Below are 17,573 nucleotides of genomic sequence, written 5' to 3' on the forward strand. Positions count from 1 at the left end.
ATGACTTTGCTTTCTGTGCTTTCATCATTAAAACAATTACACATTATTAAATAAACAGCGTCCTTCCTCTGCCTTCACTCTGAGGACAAAATTCATTAAATCTCAATAACTCTGAAACCAAGATGACACAGTGAAATACTTTTTGGGGACTGTAAGCATTTTGCTGCCACTCACAAGAGCAGCAGCAGAATATTTCTTTCATATTTCTTTAATGAGGGCCGACAGTGTTCAGGAGTTCAGAGGACAAAGCCTCACCTCCCTTTACTCCCGGTCATGTCACGGTGAATTAGTGCTTACAGTATGACAGACACCAGAGACTGTGGGAGGGAAACCCTGGCCCAGCTGCAACCGAGAGGGGAAGGTGGTGTCAGTGGTGTGTAGACACACAGACAGCCAGATAGCTGTAATTACTTCAGCAGCAGACAAAGATTAATTAAGCAGGAGAGAGCAGAATTAATGAGGTTAGCGCACACCTCAACCAGACTTTGTAAAGTTCACACTATTCCCGTGGAGACTGCAGGGTGTGTAAATGCACGTGGCGACGGAGGCGCACACAAAGAGGCAAGAAACAAGCCGTGGAATTCAGTTGTTTTCCATTTTGAAAAAGCCAGAGAGATGTTACACAAACGTACTCAGACGAAGAGTAAGATTGTTTTAAGCATCAGAGCCAGATAAATAGGGATGAAGCGATTCACTGGCCAAACATTGGGACAGACTGATGCCTCCTTGACTGCCATCAGCTTATCAGTGAATAAGATGACATTCATCAGTGTTGGCAAACAATGTTTCATATCAATTCTGCACAGGCTAAAAAGTAGGGGTGGGCTGATTTGAAATTTCAAACCAATCTGATATTAAGCCAAACACCAAAACCGAACAAGTATATCGAATTTTACCAAGTGTCACCCTTGACCCAGCCACCATTCCTGGGTGAAACATAATGACGCTGTGTCCCAACAGAAAATGAGTCTGACTATCACATAGTATTACATGACATCATAGCTCTCTGTCCACATTGAATCCATTATATGCACTTCTTTTATGTAATGTAAACAAACCATGTAGCCATCAGCTTTGTGCTCGAGATCAGACTGGATATGTTACCATTTAAAAGATGGATGAGTAGCTTACTTGCTACCTTCCTACGTTTGTAACGTTACTTTTTCAAAGAGAAAACACATGCTTTATATTGTTAAATTTACTGAAAATGACAAGTAGCATAGCTTTTTAATAGCGATGGTTATTTACCAAAAACTTTTAGCTCCCCTGGCGATCTTACTCCAGTCACCTGCCATTGTATTTAGGTTTTCGTAGTGAAACACAAACACAGCGTCCGACTAAAGTTAAGCTCAAACCACAGCTTGCAACCAGTGAGGACTCCTCTTTGTAAGCTTAAAATCCAAAATGTTGTCATATTAGTGCTGTTTTAGTTTTCTTGAGAAACTATCTCCCCTACACCCCAAAAAACAAAAACAATTCAAGTAAACAAACATAGCATAGCAGTTTGTCGCTGGTGCTGGGCTAATCAGTAAATTGCACACGGCGTGTTAGATGCTAGTGGCGCCATTAGTCGATCTATAAACATAATGTTATGTTAATCTCATTGTCATTTTGCTAATTAGTAATGCTATATTAGCTGGATTTAGCGTTGTGAAATCGTCAGCACAGGTTGCTGATTTAGACTACTTTTAAATTTGACATTAGATGTAATAACCACATATGCCGGTTCAAGCAGATTGTATTAATTTAAACGGGTTTAAGCTTGCCCACCGGACTGGACCAGCAAAAGTGGAAATCGACTCAACTCTACTAAAAAGCAGGGCTTGAGCCTAACAGTGTCCCAGGGAGAGTGGAAAATGTGTTTCGGACGAACATAAATCTTCCCCTGGACACCTTCAGGACACACCCTATGTTGTCCCTGGTAATGTAATTTTTTATTTTTTTTGTAAAGATAATTTTTAGGTGTTTTCTTGCCTTTATTGATAGGACAGCTGAAGACTGACAGGAACGGTGGTAAATAGAGGGGGGATGACACGCAGGAAAGGGCTGCGGGTCTACATTGAACCTGGACAGCTGCAAAGGACTCATATGGGGCGCACACACTACCAGGTGAGGCAACAAATCCCTGTTCAAATAGACAACAGCAGAGCTAGTTAACATTAGCTGTTAGCTGTTATCAGCTAGTGGCCAAAACTAACTGCTAACAGAGGTTGCATTGAGTTATATAATGATGTGCTCAGGCTCTATTAAAAAAAAGAGTATTGGGGAAGGTAAATTAATTGGAAAATGTTTTTTTGGGGGGGGGGGGGGTTTCATGTAAAAATAGGTTATTTTAAAGGTTGTTTTATACATTTGTATTCATCCTCATTCAAAGATAGAATAATATAGGACTGAACGACATTGAAACAATGCAGTTATTCCTTTTTTACCTGGCACAAAAGGGGTAATAAAAAACAACAAAAACAAAATACACAACAGAAAAACATCAGTATCAATATCTGCTATCAGCCAAACTGTTATCTTAAACATCAATAACAACCGAGAATTTCACAATGGATGCATCTCTACAGATACATTTTCTGTTTCAAACCAGATACCTGAAACTCATCTACCCCTTCAAGGCCTGAAAGCATTAGATATGTTTAATTTACACATGAAGGCAAAGTTAGTGCAGCTGATTATCTGAACTTGGCAAAGCAGTCTGTACAGGTTTAATTGTGAAAAAGATGACATCAGCAAGATGCTTACTCCTTTCTCACACAAGCCCGTGGCTAACTGCATGCTAAAACCAGACAGCTAAGCTTTCTCTGCTGTTATGCAAATGTGAGTCACTGTAACTGGAACATGACTAAAATCTCCTCTAAATCATTTGTTTCACACAGCATTCATCCACCTATAAAAGGCACCACCTAAATATGGCCCAATGTTTTCTTTCCTCTTTTAAAACCACTTTAAAATCCTGGAAATATCCAGCACAGACGTCAGTGAAAATATACTACCCGATATATAGGCTTCTGCAGCAGGAAATCAGGGCGCCTTTACATCACCCACTAAATGGCAGTATATAAATAGAAAGCACTGAAGTCTAACTGACAGCTGGCAACATTGCATTAGCATGTCATATGGCTGCTCCAAGTCTTGCACCGTGATTGGACTAGCTCCCAAATCTGACTGGCAGCCGTGATGCTCTGCAGCGCCCAGAATGTCTAAAGACCCCGAGACAAATGGTTTCAAGTTTACTGTCAGAGGATAAGTAGGTAATGTCGTCCTGTTTTGGCCAGATAACAAGGCCTCTTGTTGTGCGCCTCAGCTCCTCGTTATTCTAAATCTAAAAAAAGGACAGATTTACCACCAAGTATTCAGAGCTGGTCCCCAAGATGAAAAACAGGTGGTGAGCTCATGACAGCCATATTTTACCCAGGAAAAGATCATGGTACAAAGTTAGTTGAGGTTTTTTTTAGTTGAGGTGGCCTGCTTTCAGACTGAACTGCTGCTTTCTGACTTGTTTCCAGTAAAGGGTGGGTTTGATTTATCTCATTTCTAGAGGCTGACATTTGTGACCACTGTGATGTCAAGTCAGCTGACTTATTAGCCACTACACCCACCATGGCTATTTTCTCATATGCTCAATTGCCAGTTTATTAGGTACACCAAGCTAAAACATGCACTCCTCCTACCTTCATCAAAAAAGTGATGATGTTCAGATTTTGTTTAAGATGTTTTAGATCATTTTGGAGGATGTATGCAGTTTGTGGCAAGCGACAACCTCCAGGGCTGAAAAATGAAGCCAACGCAGAAGTGCCAAAAACTGCCATTCCTAAAATGGCCACTTGAGGCTGGCCCCAAAAGTGAGTCACTCCCCATATAATCTCGGAACCCATCTGCTATTAAATGCCAATATTTTGGGCTGACCAGGTGTAGCCAAAGGATAACTGAGCCAAGACACTCTCTACCATGCACCAGTAATTTTAGTTAATTTCTATAAACAGATATCTGCAAATTAAAAACAATTATAAGCTTATATAACGGTGTTTAACACAGAATTAGAATCTCTGTTTGGCTGTGGCTGACTAGGGGTAAAGTTGCTGACTTCACTTTTTGTTTTTGGCCTGTGCGTCCTCGTGTATTAGTCTGTGTCACATCTCTAAATTCAGAGATTTTTGCAGGTCCGTGAACGCATCTTAGGCTGAACTCTTTCCGTCAGCACCCCTTTGAGGTGTTTTGAGTTGTGGGGTGGATAATTAAACAGTTGATTTGATCAGACCTGATCAGGTTGATGGATGAGAGGGGCAGCTGTATGTGAGTGAAAGCAAACTTTAGACCCATTGCACTGAAGGTTAAGTTTCACTTTATTAGGTACACCTGTTCAACTGCTCATTAACGCAAATTGCTAATCAGCCAATCAGGTGGCAGCAACTCAATGCACTTAGGCATGTAGACATGGTGAAGCTCAAACCGAGCATCAGAATGGAGAAGAAAGGTGATTTTAAGTGACTTTGAACGTGGCATGGTTGTTGGTGCCAGACAGGCTGGTCTGAGTATTTCAGAAACNTCACCAAAACTGGACAATAGAAGACTGGAAAAACATTGCCTGGTCTGATGAGTCTGGATTTCTGCTGCCACATTCAGATGGTAGGGTCAGAATTTGGTGTAAACAACATGAACATGTTCTTTCCAGGAAACTTCCCTCTTCTGTAAATTAAGTAACCTGAATCATAATCAACACTTCTGCAGCAAGACTTGATACTACTACTACTATTTCCTCCTCCAGTGTGCGAGAACTACTGACGGTCACGCTCACCTTCATGTTAGCCCTGCACACACATCTGTCATCACATAGAGATCTAATTAATTAAGCACTGATGAATCACACTGGAGCTTTATCAATCACAGCTATCGCACATAACTCAGCTCAGGATGGGATCCCAACCTTCACCCAGCGATACAAGTTTACTCAAAGTCAACTGATGGATGTGATGACAGGGAGGTGTTTAAAACATACATCAGCTACATTGCCTCAGTAAATGTGAACATCTCGTGTCATCACGGAGCTCAGTGCAGACCGTCCTTCAGCCTGTGCATAAATCAGAAGTGTGATGGCAATATGTAAGATACATCAAAGCTGCACCTGTTGTGTCTAATGTCGAGAGGGAAGTTAAATACTCAGCAACACTTTAAATGTCATCACCGGCGCCGGCTCCAGGATCTTTTGACTGCCTCTAGTTATTTGGAGAAATCACAATCTGTGTACTGCACTCACATGTATTTAATCAGTCACTCAGAGATCAGGAGATTAGGTGAATAAAGATATCTAACAGGGAAAACTGCACAGTTTTGCTAAAAGCCAATATTTCAATAATGTCAAATTAGTCATTCAGTCTGTCTCTTTATTATATTCTGCTTCTCTTTGATGCTTCCTTATTATATTGCTTTATGTTTTTATACTGTTTGCTTATTGTTCTGCTCTTTGCTTTTGTACAGTTCTATATATCCAGGATCTATATATATAAATCAACAGGTGATTTCCTTCTTTTAGTAAAATCCTAAATGACTGAGTTGGGTTTTTTTCCACCTGGACATTTATGCTCGCCATTTCTCCTCTAATCATCACGCTGTAACCTGTGACAGGCTGTTATGATACCACAACTATCACACATTCACATATATGGAGTTTTTTGTTGAGCCGAGAGCATCACATAGGTTTACATTACCAAAGGTTTGTGACAAAGTCACTTGACGACACCAACTCCCTTGTGCGCACAGTGAGAGAGGAGAGGGAGAGATGTTGTGCTGCTGCCAGAGGAGCCGCTGAATGAGTTCCCTCTGAGTGGTAAGTCACTAAAAGAGTCTGAGAAGTCCAGGGCTGTTCATAAAACATTCAGGACGCCACAGTTTATTCCACACGACTGAAGCTGCTCCTCTTTTTGGATCCACCACGGAGTCTGTGATAATTTCGCTTTCAGCCATGCTTGCTGTCACCGTGGGTGACACTATGACGTCAATATGTCAAAATATCGCGAGTATCACCATATGAATTTTTCATATGATAGCAAAAATTATACTGGTATTATGAACAAGATGATATGGCACACCCCTACATGTAACCCTATAGAAAGTGATAAAGGAATCCATAATCTTTCAGAGAACACACCAATAGTCACAGCTCCTTTGGATTTATAACAATAAAATAATATCTCAACAGTTAGGTCTACTTAACCTGCTTTCACAAATAACTACAGATTTGCAAAGACCGAACTCAGTGCACAGAAACACTCAACATATTATATCCACTTCATTTCTGCAATATCCAGGTTTTGGGATGAGGATATGAGGTTGCCAGCAAGCACAGATTAACATCACAGAGGTTTGTAAGCCAACACATAGCACCACTACTTGCAGCACATAAAGAATTCATGCATTTTGACAACAAAAATCACTTACGAAGAAATTCTGGTGCAAACACGTCACACATAAAACAAAAAAATTAGACAGCTGCACAGTATACAAGCTAACTTCACAACCGCAGACTTTATAAACAACTGTAGCATTAGGCTAATAAGTGATATAACTGATAACAGTAAAATCCCAAAACTTGATCTATGTGCAGGGTTCCCACACATTTTCATAGACAAAATTTCAAAATTTTTCCATGACTTTTTCTTTTTGAGCACCCATGGTAAAATTTCGGAAACATTTTGGAAAAATACCTGAATTAATTAACAATATTTACATAATTTATTTATCTTTTAATGTAGAGACAATATTCATTGCTCCTCCTCTGTTTACAAAAAAGGGGGACTAGCATTTGTAATTTTGTATTATTGCCAACTGTCTATCCACAATAAATTACTGTTTGTTTGTTTGTTTTTACAATTACTTACAGTAACTAGTAACGCCACCTGTAAGTCCTTCCGGCTGCAGTAGCTTTCAATTAAATAAGCAAAAACAACAACAACAAACATTACAAAGTGGTAACAGAACAAGCTGTCTTACCTTTAATAAAGTGTTGGCTCTGGTCCTGCTCTGTGCAGAGTCTCCACCACATATTTATTAGAAACATCCAGGATACAGTCTTTGGGCCACATCATGGAGGGGTGGGGCTCACAGGTGCACACAGGTCCGTTGATTGCTTCTCCAACGGCAGCTGTCACTTTAGCAGCATTAGCTTAGCTAGCATCAGTACGAACCTCAGAATATCGGTCACTGTGATGCTAATTTCTCCCGCTGTGTCGCTGTTTCGTTCCTCCGAATAGTCCTCAAAATATTTCCTCCTCAGTAGTGTTGCTGTAGTTGTTGTTTTCTCCGCTGACATCCAGTATTGTCTCCAAAAATTAGACCGTTTTCAGCCCGTTATCTGAGGATAACTTAGCTTTGGCGAGCACGCGCAATCAGAGTTCAACCGGAACAAGCGCAGTGTTCGTCACGTCCAATGACGTCGCGTTTGTTCAGTGCAGCAGCGCAAGCCGTTTTAACATTTAATAGCTAGACTGGATATTCATTACTGATATCTGCAACATAATTTTGCCTATTCAAGATATCTGTAATTAGATTTTGACTAGTCAAAACTCTAATTTAAGATATCTGTCATTCAGTTTTGACTAGTAAGATTCAAACAACTTTTCATGTGTATGGGGTTTCTCATTATAGATATCTCCAATGCAGTTGCGGATATCTGCAACTGCATTGGAGATATCTCTAATTCCAGTTTGAGATATCTACGATTTAATTTTGACTAGTCATAATTCAAGTTCAAGATATCTTTAATTCAATTGAAGATATCTACATGGTCCTTTCTAGATATCTTCAGATAGTCAGAATGAAGTTGTAGATATCTTGAGCTTGTCAAAATTAAATTGTAGATATCTCAAACTGGAATTAGAGAGGTCTCCAATTCAGTTGCAGATATCCGCAATAAGAATTACAGATATCTGCAACTACATTGGAGATATCTATAGGAGAAACCCCATACACATGAATGGCAAAAGTAGTTTGAATCTTACTAGTCAAAACTGAATTCCAGATATCTTAAATTAGAGTTTTGACTAGTCAAAATCTAATTACAGATATCTGTAACTGTAGTTTAGACTAGTCAGAATTATGTTGCAGATATCTTCAATTAAAATTCATACTAGTCACAATGACATTCAACGACTAGTCAAAATGGTGTTGTTGATATCTATAATAGTAATTCCTGATAGTCAAACTTAGCGATTAAATGTTAAAACGGCTTGCCATAGCAGCGCCCCCGTGTGGCGGGGAGAGCTATACAGAAAAGCACAGGAACGAAATGTAAGAGAAACGTATTTATTCGGAAAATAACTAGTAAGTCTGATTCCAGATAGTTAAAAAAAATCTTTCGCTTTCTTCATTAAATATCCGGACAGCTAATTTTCAACCTTTATTCTGCCTCCATGCCAGATATAGTTGGGTCCGGAGCCATTTTGTTTTCCGGTTGTACATCCTTACGTCCCATTCTCGTGACTGTGATATCTCACGAACATCTGGAGGGAAGTTCTTCATATTTGGCACAAATATCCACTGGAACCCAATAATGAACTGATTAGAATTTGGTGGTCAAAAGTCAAAGGTCAAGGTCTCTGTGACCTCACAAAACATGTTTATGGCTATAAATGGAGGATTAATTGTCAAAGGTCAAGGTCTATGCATTCTCGGAACCCATCGGCTGTATTCGGCGTCTGACTTCCAGCAGACGGCGATACAGCCTCTGGGTGCAGACCCCTGATTTTTTGGCATTCCAGTTTGATTTGGGCGGAGGAGGCGGATTTCCGTTTCCGACTTCCGTTTATATATAAGTAAATATGCTGAACCATTGCGATGGATTCAGAGTTTGCAGTGACGCCAATTACATTCCGCCTCATTAGTTCACCACACGGACCCTTTAACCTGGCAACAACTGCAGCCGGCTCAAACGTGATTGGTCAATATCATGCAGACTACAAACAGCCTACAACCGGAAACCAGGGCTCTTCCGCTCTTCTTCCGGAGGCAAGATCTCCGGGGTTTGCCTACAGACTCTACATTCACTGAATGTAGCGTCAGTATATAGAGACTAAGGTCTATGTGACCTTGCATCCGTCTCATTCTCGTGAACGCAATATCTGAAGAACACCTTGAGGGAATTTCTTCAAATCTGACACAAACCTCCACTTGGACTCAAAAATAAATGACTACAATGTGGTGGTCGAAGGTCAAAGGTCACTGTATCCTCGTGGCTATAACTCAAGAATCAATGCACCAATTGTGACAAAATTTCATACAAATGTTTAATATGATAAAATGATGATGTGATGACATTTTATACCCAAAAGGTCAAAGTTCAGCTTCACTGTGATGTCATAATATTCTGCAAAAACGCTTGTCTGACCATTCATTTAACATCATATCTCAGGAACAGAAGGGGAGACATTTGCTCAAATACTTAATTGGTGACTCTAATCTTGGGTGTCCACCTTGAAAGTGTGCTGATTGTATATATCCTCTGTGCTGCCAGGTGGAAACATGTGTGCGAAACATCCATGTAAACTGTAACTGCAACTTGACTGGTTTGCGGAGGCATACAAACACAAGGAAACTACAAACAACAAAACTATAATAACTCTGGCAGGACATGTGCTGTAGTTCATCGAAAGGCTTTCCCTCAGTGTGGAGGTTCTAGACGGATGTGGAGTCAGCAGCTGGAACACTGGAGGAGACAGGAAACAAAGGACTGATAGATTCACAGATTCTACAGTCAATAAACGGATATAATCATCATCAAACAGGAAACCGAATCACTGTAAATCTGGCAGGTAACAAAATCAACACAGACACAAGTCATCAAAGCGTGTGTAGTTTAATCTTTTATAAATTACACTCACATTGTACCACAGCTTTTAACAGTATCAATACATCCTGAGCAGACATCAATATTTCAACAATTTCGTTAGACAGAGACTTTAAAGCACCAATCAGGAAGAGCACAACGTGAAAATGACAACAGCATTGTTCAGAAATTTTATAATGAATCCTTACTTTTTCTACTGATTATCTTGTGCTTATTACTCCTACTGGACCTGGAGTCTCTATCATCACAGCCTTGCGGCCTTTCTGCCACACAGCTGGCAATAAGCACTCATCTGTATTTTCAAAGCAAAGTTAGGATCCATTTTAATGTGTCTGAACAAGGCCACATCAGCAAAAGTTCATAAAAAGATTGTAACTCCTGCTTCAAAGTGCTCCGAACAAGAGAAGGCTCAGTAGTTAGACAACTTGCAGATAAAAATGTGGTGTAGAGCGTTAAAAAAGAACTGGTACAAAACAAAAAAATAAGCAATTACTAAAGCACAAAAAGTTCCTTGCAACATTAGCAAGTCTTAATTTGATTATAAATTATAAATCACAGTCACTTGTAATTGTCTTGTAGAAAACATTTACCTCTGATCCAAGTTCAAAAGTACAAATAGTTCGGATGTATAAATAGACTCGCAGGTTTTTAAAAAGATCTCGGATTTTAAATGCCTGATCATTAAAACTTAATCTAACTTTGAATATTTAGCGCTTATCAAAGTGTACCAGAAGTTTCTATCTGTGCTGGTGGATTGAACCCAATGTACACAAAGCATACACACCCTCCAGTACCTACAGTATTCACATTCAGACTAATAAGGCTGCAGTGTAAATAAAAGGCTCCTAACTGTTCATACCTGGTTTGCTCTCAAACACAAACATGAAAAATTAAAGTTAAAAAAAAAAACATCACAGCATGAACGAATGCACTTCATGACTTGTAACGGATAGGCGGACGCGCACGATATCATATATCAGTCACAGAAAACAGAGTGGAAAGCCTCTCGTGTCACATGCAATAAACATCAGCCCTAATGCAACTTGGATTAACACTCATTATTCACATTTGATGCAGGATCACATATCTTTATCCTGTTGATATTAATCTCTTGATTAGATATTAATGATTTAAGAGATCTGCTTGCGAAGACCTGATCGTCATCAACGTTTTTTTAAGTACACATTTTGCTTTTTTTTAGAAAAGATTCTGCTCTATTCTATCTACAAAACCCACGTTTGTAAAACAGAGAGACTGGAGCAGGAGTTTTTCTTAGTGCATCTTCTCTCCCAACTGCTGATCGTCGCTGGAGCAGTTTTCATTTACAGCTGGTGTAAACTGGTAGCTAGCAGAGTCACTTAATGGTACAAAAGTGAAAGTGAATGTCTGTAATGCTCTATTAAAATTAGGGCTGGGTATAAGTGCTCAATACCTTTAAGGTATCGACCAAAATAAGCCAGTACCAAGTGGTATCGAAACGTTTTCAGTCAAACGATACCTGCATTAGAGTCCGATCCCAGACTGTTCCAACTCCACTCCGGATCCGCAAACTTTCTGTTGCTGCCATCGCCAGAGCTGCTCTCCTCTTTTCAATGTCTGACTGGTGGGCATGAGCTAACACGGCAGCAGCTACTAAAATTAAACACCAAGCAATTAAAGGGATAGTTGGGATTTTTTCAAGTACTTATCCATACTCAGTGGATTACATACAGAAGATGTCAGTCGGCACACTAGCAGTTTGGAGAAGAAGGCTGGAGTCGACACGGGGGTTAGAAACAAAACGTATCTTAGCCACCTTAAAAAAATCAGTATCCGTTTAAGTGTAAGCTACACTGAGTGTTTTAACCACTTTACCTTTCTGTCAGACAACCCCTTCTGATGGGGAAGCCATTAACGGCCTCAGTACTCCGTCTATGCTCTCGTCAAAGCCACCAGACCCCATAGAGAAAAACAGTCATTTTAGCTCACTAAATCACGGGAGCTGCTGGTCCAGCGCTGCTTCGATCAGTTAGTCAGTTTGTGTTATTGTGTAACTTTAGTGTATCTAAACTAACCATTTCAAAGCCAAAGTCACACAATAAGTACAACAAACTAACTGATCGAGGCAGCGGTAAACCAGCAGCTCCCGTGATCAGCAATGTTAAATCACTGTTTTTCTCAATGGAGTCTGGTTTGAAGAGAGCATTATGACGGCTTCATTTCCCTAATGGAAATCACTGTCTGACATTAAGGTACAGCAGCAAAAATATTCTAAATATAGCGTATACTTAAACTGATATTGATTTTTTTTAGGTGGGATTTTTTAGTGGGCTAGGATACAGTTTTCTGCTGACCCCTTCACAGCAGCATATTGCTTAGCTTCCACGACTGACATCTACTGTTTGTAAAATACTGTCTATGGATAAGTACCCCACACAACCCCACTTCAAAAAATCTGAACTGTGCCTACAGTTAGGTAATATTAGCCTTGTGATGCTAACAGTTAGGCCTGTCTGTGTGTGTGTGCAGCTGCGCGGACTCTGACAACTGTCCCCAGTGTGGAGCTCACATTCCCTCAGCAGCAGCTACAACCCATACAGTCTGTGGTGTAGTGAAGTCAAGCGCAGCATATCTAACGGAGTTCAGCGTGCTGCAATGCCATCAAAACGTTTGCCACCTTATTTACATTTTAAATGAAGCACCTTTTGGTATGTGCCTATTTTAAGGTTACTGGTATAATGATTTTATAAACGATACCCAGCCCTAATTGCAATGCTGGTGACTAGCGTCGGCCTGAATGTCGAGAGAATGCAATGAAAATGTAAACCTAATATCAGAGGCATTTGGTTCTGGGATGCCACAGCTTTGACTTTAAGCCTTGTGCAAGTGTCCATTACATTTCTGTGTACAGTCTGTGACTCTGTAGGGTTTGTAAGACAAATGTAGTGTTTGGTTAGATCATGCTTGGTTCTTTTCCTTCTTATTTTTTTATTTTCAGCGTTCACAACGTCACACCACCCTCTGCAGGATGTAGAGGATGCCGATGTTGTCGATGGTGACGAAGATGGAGAAGTCGGACGAGACGTGGATCTTCTTCAGAGCGGTTCCCGTCGGAAAGAAGGTCTGCAGGGCCTCGCCTTTCTCCACATCCCACCACTGGACAACACACAGAGAGAGAAAGACAGGGAGACTATTAAAATGTGTCAGGCTTTTAACAGACGCCACTGCTGCAGAGGAAAAATAATCAAAGAATAATGTTAATTAGTGAAGTTCAGAGGCACTGATAGGTGGATTGTGTTACCTTTAGACACAGCCAGGCTAACCATTTCCCCCTGTTTCCACTTTTCATGCTAAGATAAGCTAATTAACTGCTGGCTGGTTCGCATAAGGAAATTTACATGTATTTTGGCATTCATCAATATGTTAGCAACCCCAGACTTTTTCATAGGTACTAACAAAATCTACGCCTGCTTCTGACTGCTTGTAGTGCTTGTGTATCAAAAAGGAATGCACATGAATATTGCTTGTCATTATTAGAAATTACAATTTTTATCAATGTGCTCATCTGCAGCTGTGACTGGGAAGATCGTCCTTCTGTAACTGTCGTTTTTTTTTGTATGTAGTTATGCATTTTTTTTGTACCAAGTTTCATATTGAACCATTTTCATTTAACTTTTTGGATGGTTCTTTCAACAGAGGACACAGTTAACGACATTCTTTACCTCCTTTTTAGCCTTTGATTTACCTGTCCCTGTCACACCACTAATAAAGAAATAACAAACACGGCTGGTTTCCACGGCATTCATGAATCAGGTGTAGGTTTTTAGCACTAAGGTTCTCATTGAATACTGCTTATCCCAGGTCTGTCTTGAAGATGCTTGACTACAAGTGTATCTTTTTATTTTTGGCTACGACAAATCAAACGTGTCTAAAAACGATCACTGATGCACAATCTAGTTGACCCAGCACAACAGTCACAGGTGTGAATTTCATGCCAACTGGAGGTAATTTGTCTCAGATCTCTGAAGTCGTGCCGTCTGCACTCAGCTTTATCGGAATCAGAACTCTGAGACAAAGACAGGAAGACGGGGACTGACTGAGAGCTTTATATCTGCTGCCAAGGAGACCATGATGAATTTAATAGTATTATATTACCAGACTCAAACTCACTTACACACGCACACGCACACGCACACGCACACGCACACGCACACGCACACAGACACACCCTCAGGCTCCCTCAAACACACAGACACACATATAACCCCCACCAGCTTTCCTGAGTGATTCCGTTTAATCTCGGTTTAAAGTTGACATTTTCCATTGAAGCTCCATCTCACTGGGATGAATCATCAAAGGCACATCAAGTCAATCATTTATAGTCTGGCATGTATGTGTGCACGTGTGTGAGTGTGTGTGTGTGTGTGTGTGTGTGTGTGTGTGTGTGTGCACGCACATCCCACTTTGACAATAACTGCAATAACTTCACATCAAAATTGTCCCTATTCCATCTGAATAAAAGACGACATGAATTAAATCAATAGATTGAAGCTTTAGTGGCGTTGTGTGTGTGTGTGTTTTCATTTTTCTATAGCTTGAGCGACTCTGCGAGTGTGTACTCATGTGTGTGTGTGTGTGTTTGTGAAAGAAAGCAGGCCAACTCCCGAGTCTCTCGACAGACAGGCGGACAGACAGACGAGGTGGCGGCAACAGATGTCTAGTTTACAGACCAATCCCAACACACACAAGCACGAACACACACACATAAACACGCGCACACACACACATAGCCCATTAATCACGCAAAAACATTCCACATCATTAAGGAGAGCTCATTTGCATATTCCTGATATGGCATCGAAACGCACATGCCTGAGGTTTTCTTCATTTTTCTCCCCTGATTGTTATGCTATACCGCGGATATACTGGTGTGTGTGTGTGTGTGTGTGTGTGTGTGTGTGTGTGTGTGTACACTGAAAAATGGCCCAGCATATTTCTGTTGCTGCAGGGGGTTGGCCATACTTCTGCTGATTGGACATCCTCCACAGCAACCATCATAATATCATATGCGCGCGCACACACACACACACAAACACACACGCATATTAATCCAACTGGTTAACTGGAAATGGAAAGACTTCACAGTGACATTGCCATCCCTGTCACAACACATAATCACTACCGAGAACTCGCTAAAAAGAAAATAGACAGAAACATATTTAACGGCATTGACTGAGAGGGAAAGTAACAACAGTGTTCTGGGGCAGAGGGATTAACAGGGACCAATGGATCTCTAAAACAACACTCTTTACCTCATGGTTTGCTGCACACCACCTTTTTAAAACTAGGCCACTTATTCATGAGGTAACATGAATCCCAGTCCCATTAATTTGCTTCTGAACGTTTTCTTTTTGAAAACAACTCTCACTATTGTCACTATATTTGCTTCTTCTCTCACACCTGCTTATCAACATTAAAGGGACAGTTCGACCTGAAATCAAGCGCTATTTATCTAGATTGTTTTGGTGTGAGTTGCCAAGGGTTGGAGATATCGACCGTAGAGATGTCTGCCTTCTCTTGAATATGATGGAACTAGATGGCACTCAGCTTCCAAAATACATGTGGAAAACTCAACAGCAATGTCTCTTTCCAGAAATCATGACCTGGTTACTCAAGATAATCCACACACATTGTTGTGAGCAGCTTCATGTAGGAACTGTTTTCTTTCTACCAAACCACACCTGTCAACCTCATAACTGTGCAGAAGGAAGCGTGCATCTACTCCTAGCTTGCCTAGCACCACTGAGCTAAGTGACATTGCAGGTCAGATGATGAGGACATCTTTAATGTTTACATTCCATGCTGCCATAAGCATGAGCCTCTTGTCCATGAGTAGATGCACGCTTCCCTCCTTTAGCAAACAACAGTACACAAGCCATCCGTATCACCACTCAGAGGGAAGTGTGCATCTACCGCTAGCTCACCTAGCACAACTAAGCTAGCTAACGTTACAGCTTAGCCAAGAAGAACGCCATTAATATTACGCACTGTCACTAGCATGAGCCTCTTGTCAATGAGTAGATGCACATTTCCTTCTGCACAGTGATATGGGTGGCAGATGTAGTTTAGTAGAAACAAATTAGTTCCTACACGAAACTGCTCACAACAAGGTCTGTGGATTATCTTGAGTAACCAGGTCATGATTTCTGGAGGGAGACATTGCTGTTGAGTTTTTCAAATGTATGTGCAAGCCAAGTGCCATCGAGTTATTGACTGGTTTGACATCTTTTCAAAGCTCTGATCAAGCAGTAAACCCATATAAATGCTTTGTGTATTTAAAAATGAACCTATTTAACTGTAAGAGTCGGAGGCCTTCTGACCAGTAGACATTAATAATTCACCGTGCAAAGAAAAATCATGCTTTCTGTCCTCATACATGTGTCCATCTCTGGCTCTTCACCCACAATCACCCAGGAATCAGACATGAGAATATTTTCCACAGCACACTATGAAAAAATATTTAATATACATAAATGCAATTAGTGGCTGTTTTACATAATGGCTATATATATACATATATATATATATAAATCTCATCTTTTCATGAGTCAAATAATGAATCTGTGTGATATTTCTGACGGAAGTGAACGTGACATTTAGTCAAACTAATTAATGTCATGTCTCTACATGGTTCATAAACATATAGACTGAATCATGAGGATAAACATGATTAATCATCGTTGTTTGTGCTGTTTTACATAATCCCTTGAAGATTACTGGACAGCATGAGGTCTTTGAGAAACATGCAAAACAACTGCATAATCATTATTGTATGTTTACATGGGCTGCAGCTGCAGTTTCAGCATCTTGTATTTGTCTCCACAAGCTGACATACATACGGCATATACTGGAGCACCTGACTGTGACTGATCAAGCTGTGTGTCTCTACTTTTATGAAGTTGTAAAACCTTTTCTTGAGTTTCCGACATTGCATTCTTTTATGTGTAGGGCGACATCAGGCTTGACTTAAACATTGCTTTTCTTACTTTGTAAAACAAAATGTAACAATTACAAACATAGATATATATTTACTGAATTGGTATTGGTCCAGCCAGCATTCAAATCTCTCCTTAGTCATTAGTTCAAGGTCTACATGGTTTAATATATTCAGCATCAAGCTTGTGTTTGGCCATGTCATCAAGCTAGTTTGTTCTCTCTGTTACGTAGCTGTCTGTTATTCACTCACTCTACAGCAAGAAAAGGCACTTCAAAATAAAAGCCCTGTGCCGGAAATTCACCATACTTCAAAATTAAGTTTGTGTTTTTTACAAACTTGACATGTTTGGGAGTCACTTGCGGTCCATTCAGAATGGACCCGAGACCCACTTTAGGACCGCGACCCACCAGTTGGGAACCACTGAAAGACACCTGTGACGTGGTGTTTATTATATCGGGGGATATGTTCTCAAGCATCTTTCTGACCAGCTGAAATCCGGGGAATCAGTGCCGCCACAAAGTCATAAACCAGTGCTAACAAACTTAACAAATACTAAAGATTAAAAATATTGACACAACTGTTTAGTGCAGATAGGAATTTAAATTTTAATGAAAAATAATATAGCAAACTGTAAACATAGGATTGAATTGATCGACCCTAGCGTCACTGATAAGCTATTTGAGTCAGTATCAGCCTGATTTCCAACATCAGTATTAGATCTGTGCATCCCTAATAGTTACAAAGTGGCCGTTT

At 40.3% G+C, this 17,573-nt stretch overlaps 1 protein-coding gene across 1 annotated transcript in view; it reads right to left on the reverse strand.

The window, feature by feature from the left end:
• Positions 1-9,843: 9,843 nt before the first annotated feature.
• apaf1 (apoptotic peptidase activating factor 1) overlaps positions 9,844-17,573 on the reverse strand; it is a 72,238-nt gene continuing 64,508 nt past the window's right edge. Inside the window, exon 27 of the mRNA XM_050036648.1 lies at positions 9,844-12,979. Within this exon, the coding sequence (XP_049892605.1) occupies positions 12,833-12,979 (147 nt within the window). The 3' untranslated portion in view covers positions 9,844-12,832. The remainder of the gene's footprint in view (positions 12,980-17,573) is intronic.

Source organism: Epinephelus moara, chromosome 23, assembly GCF_006386435.1.
Source record: "Epinephelus moara isolate mb chromosome 23, YSFRI_EMoa_1.0, whole genome shotgun sequence".
Taxonomy (NCBI): Eukaryota; Metazoa; Chordata; class Actinopteri; order Perciformes; family Serranidae; genus Epinephelus; species Epinephelus moara.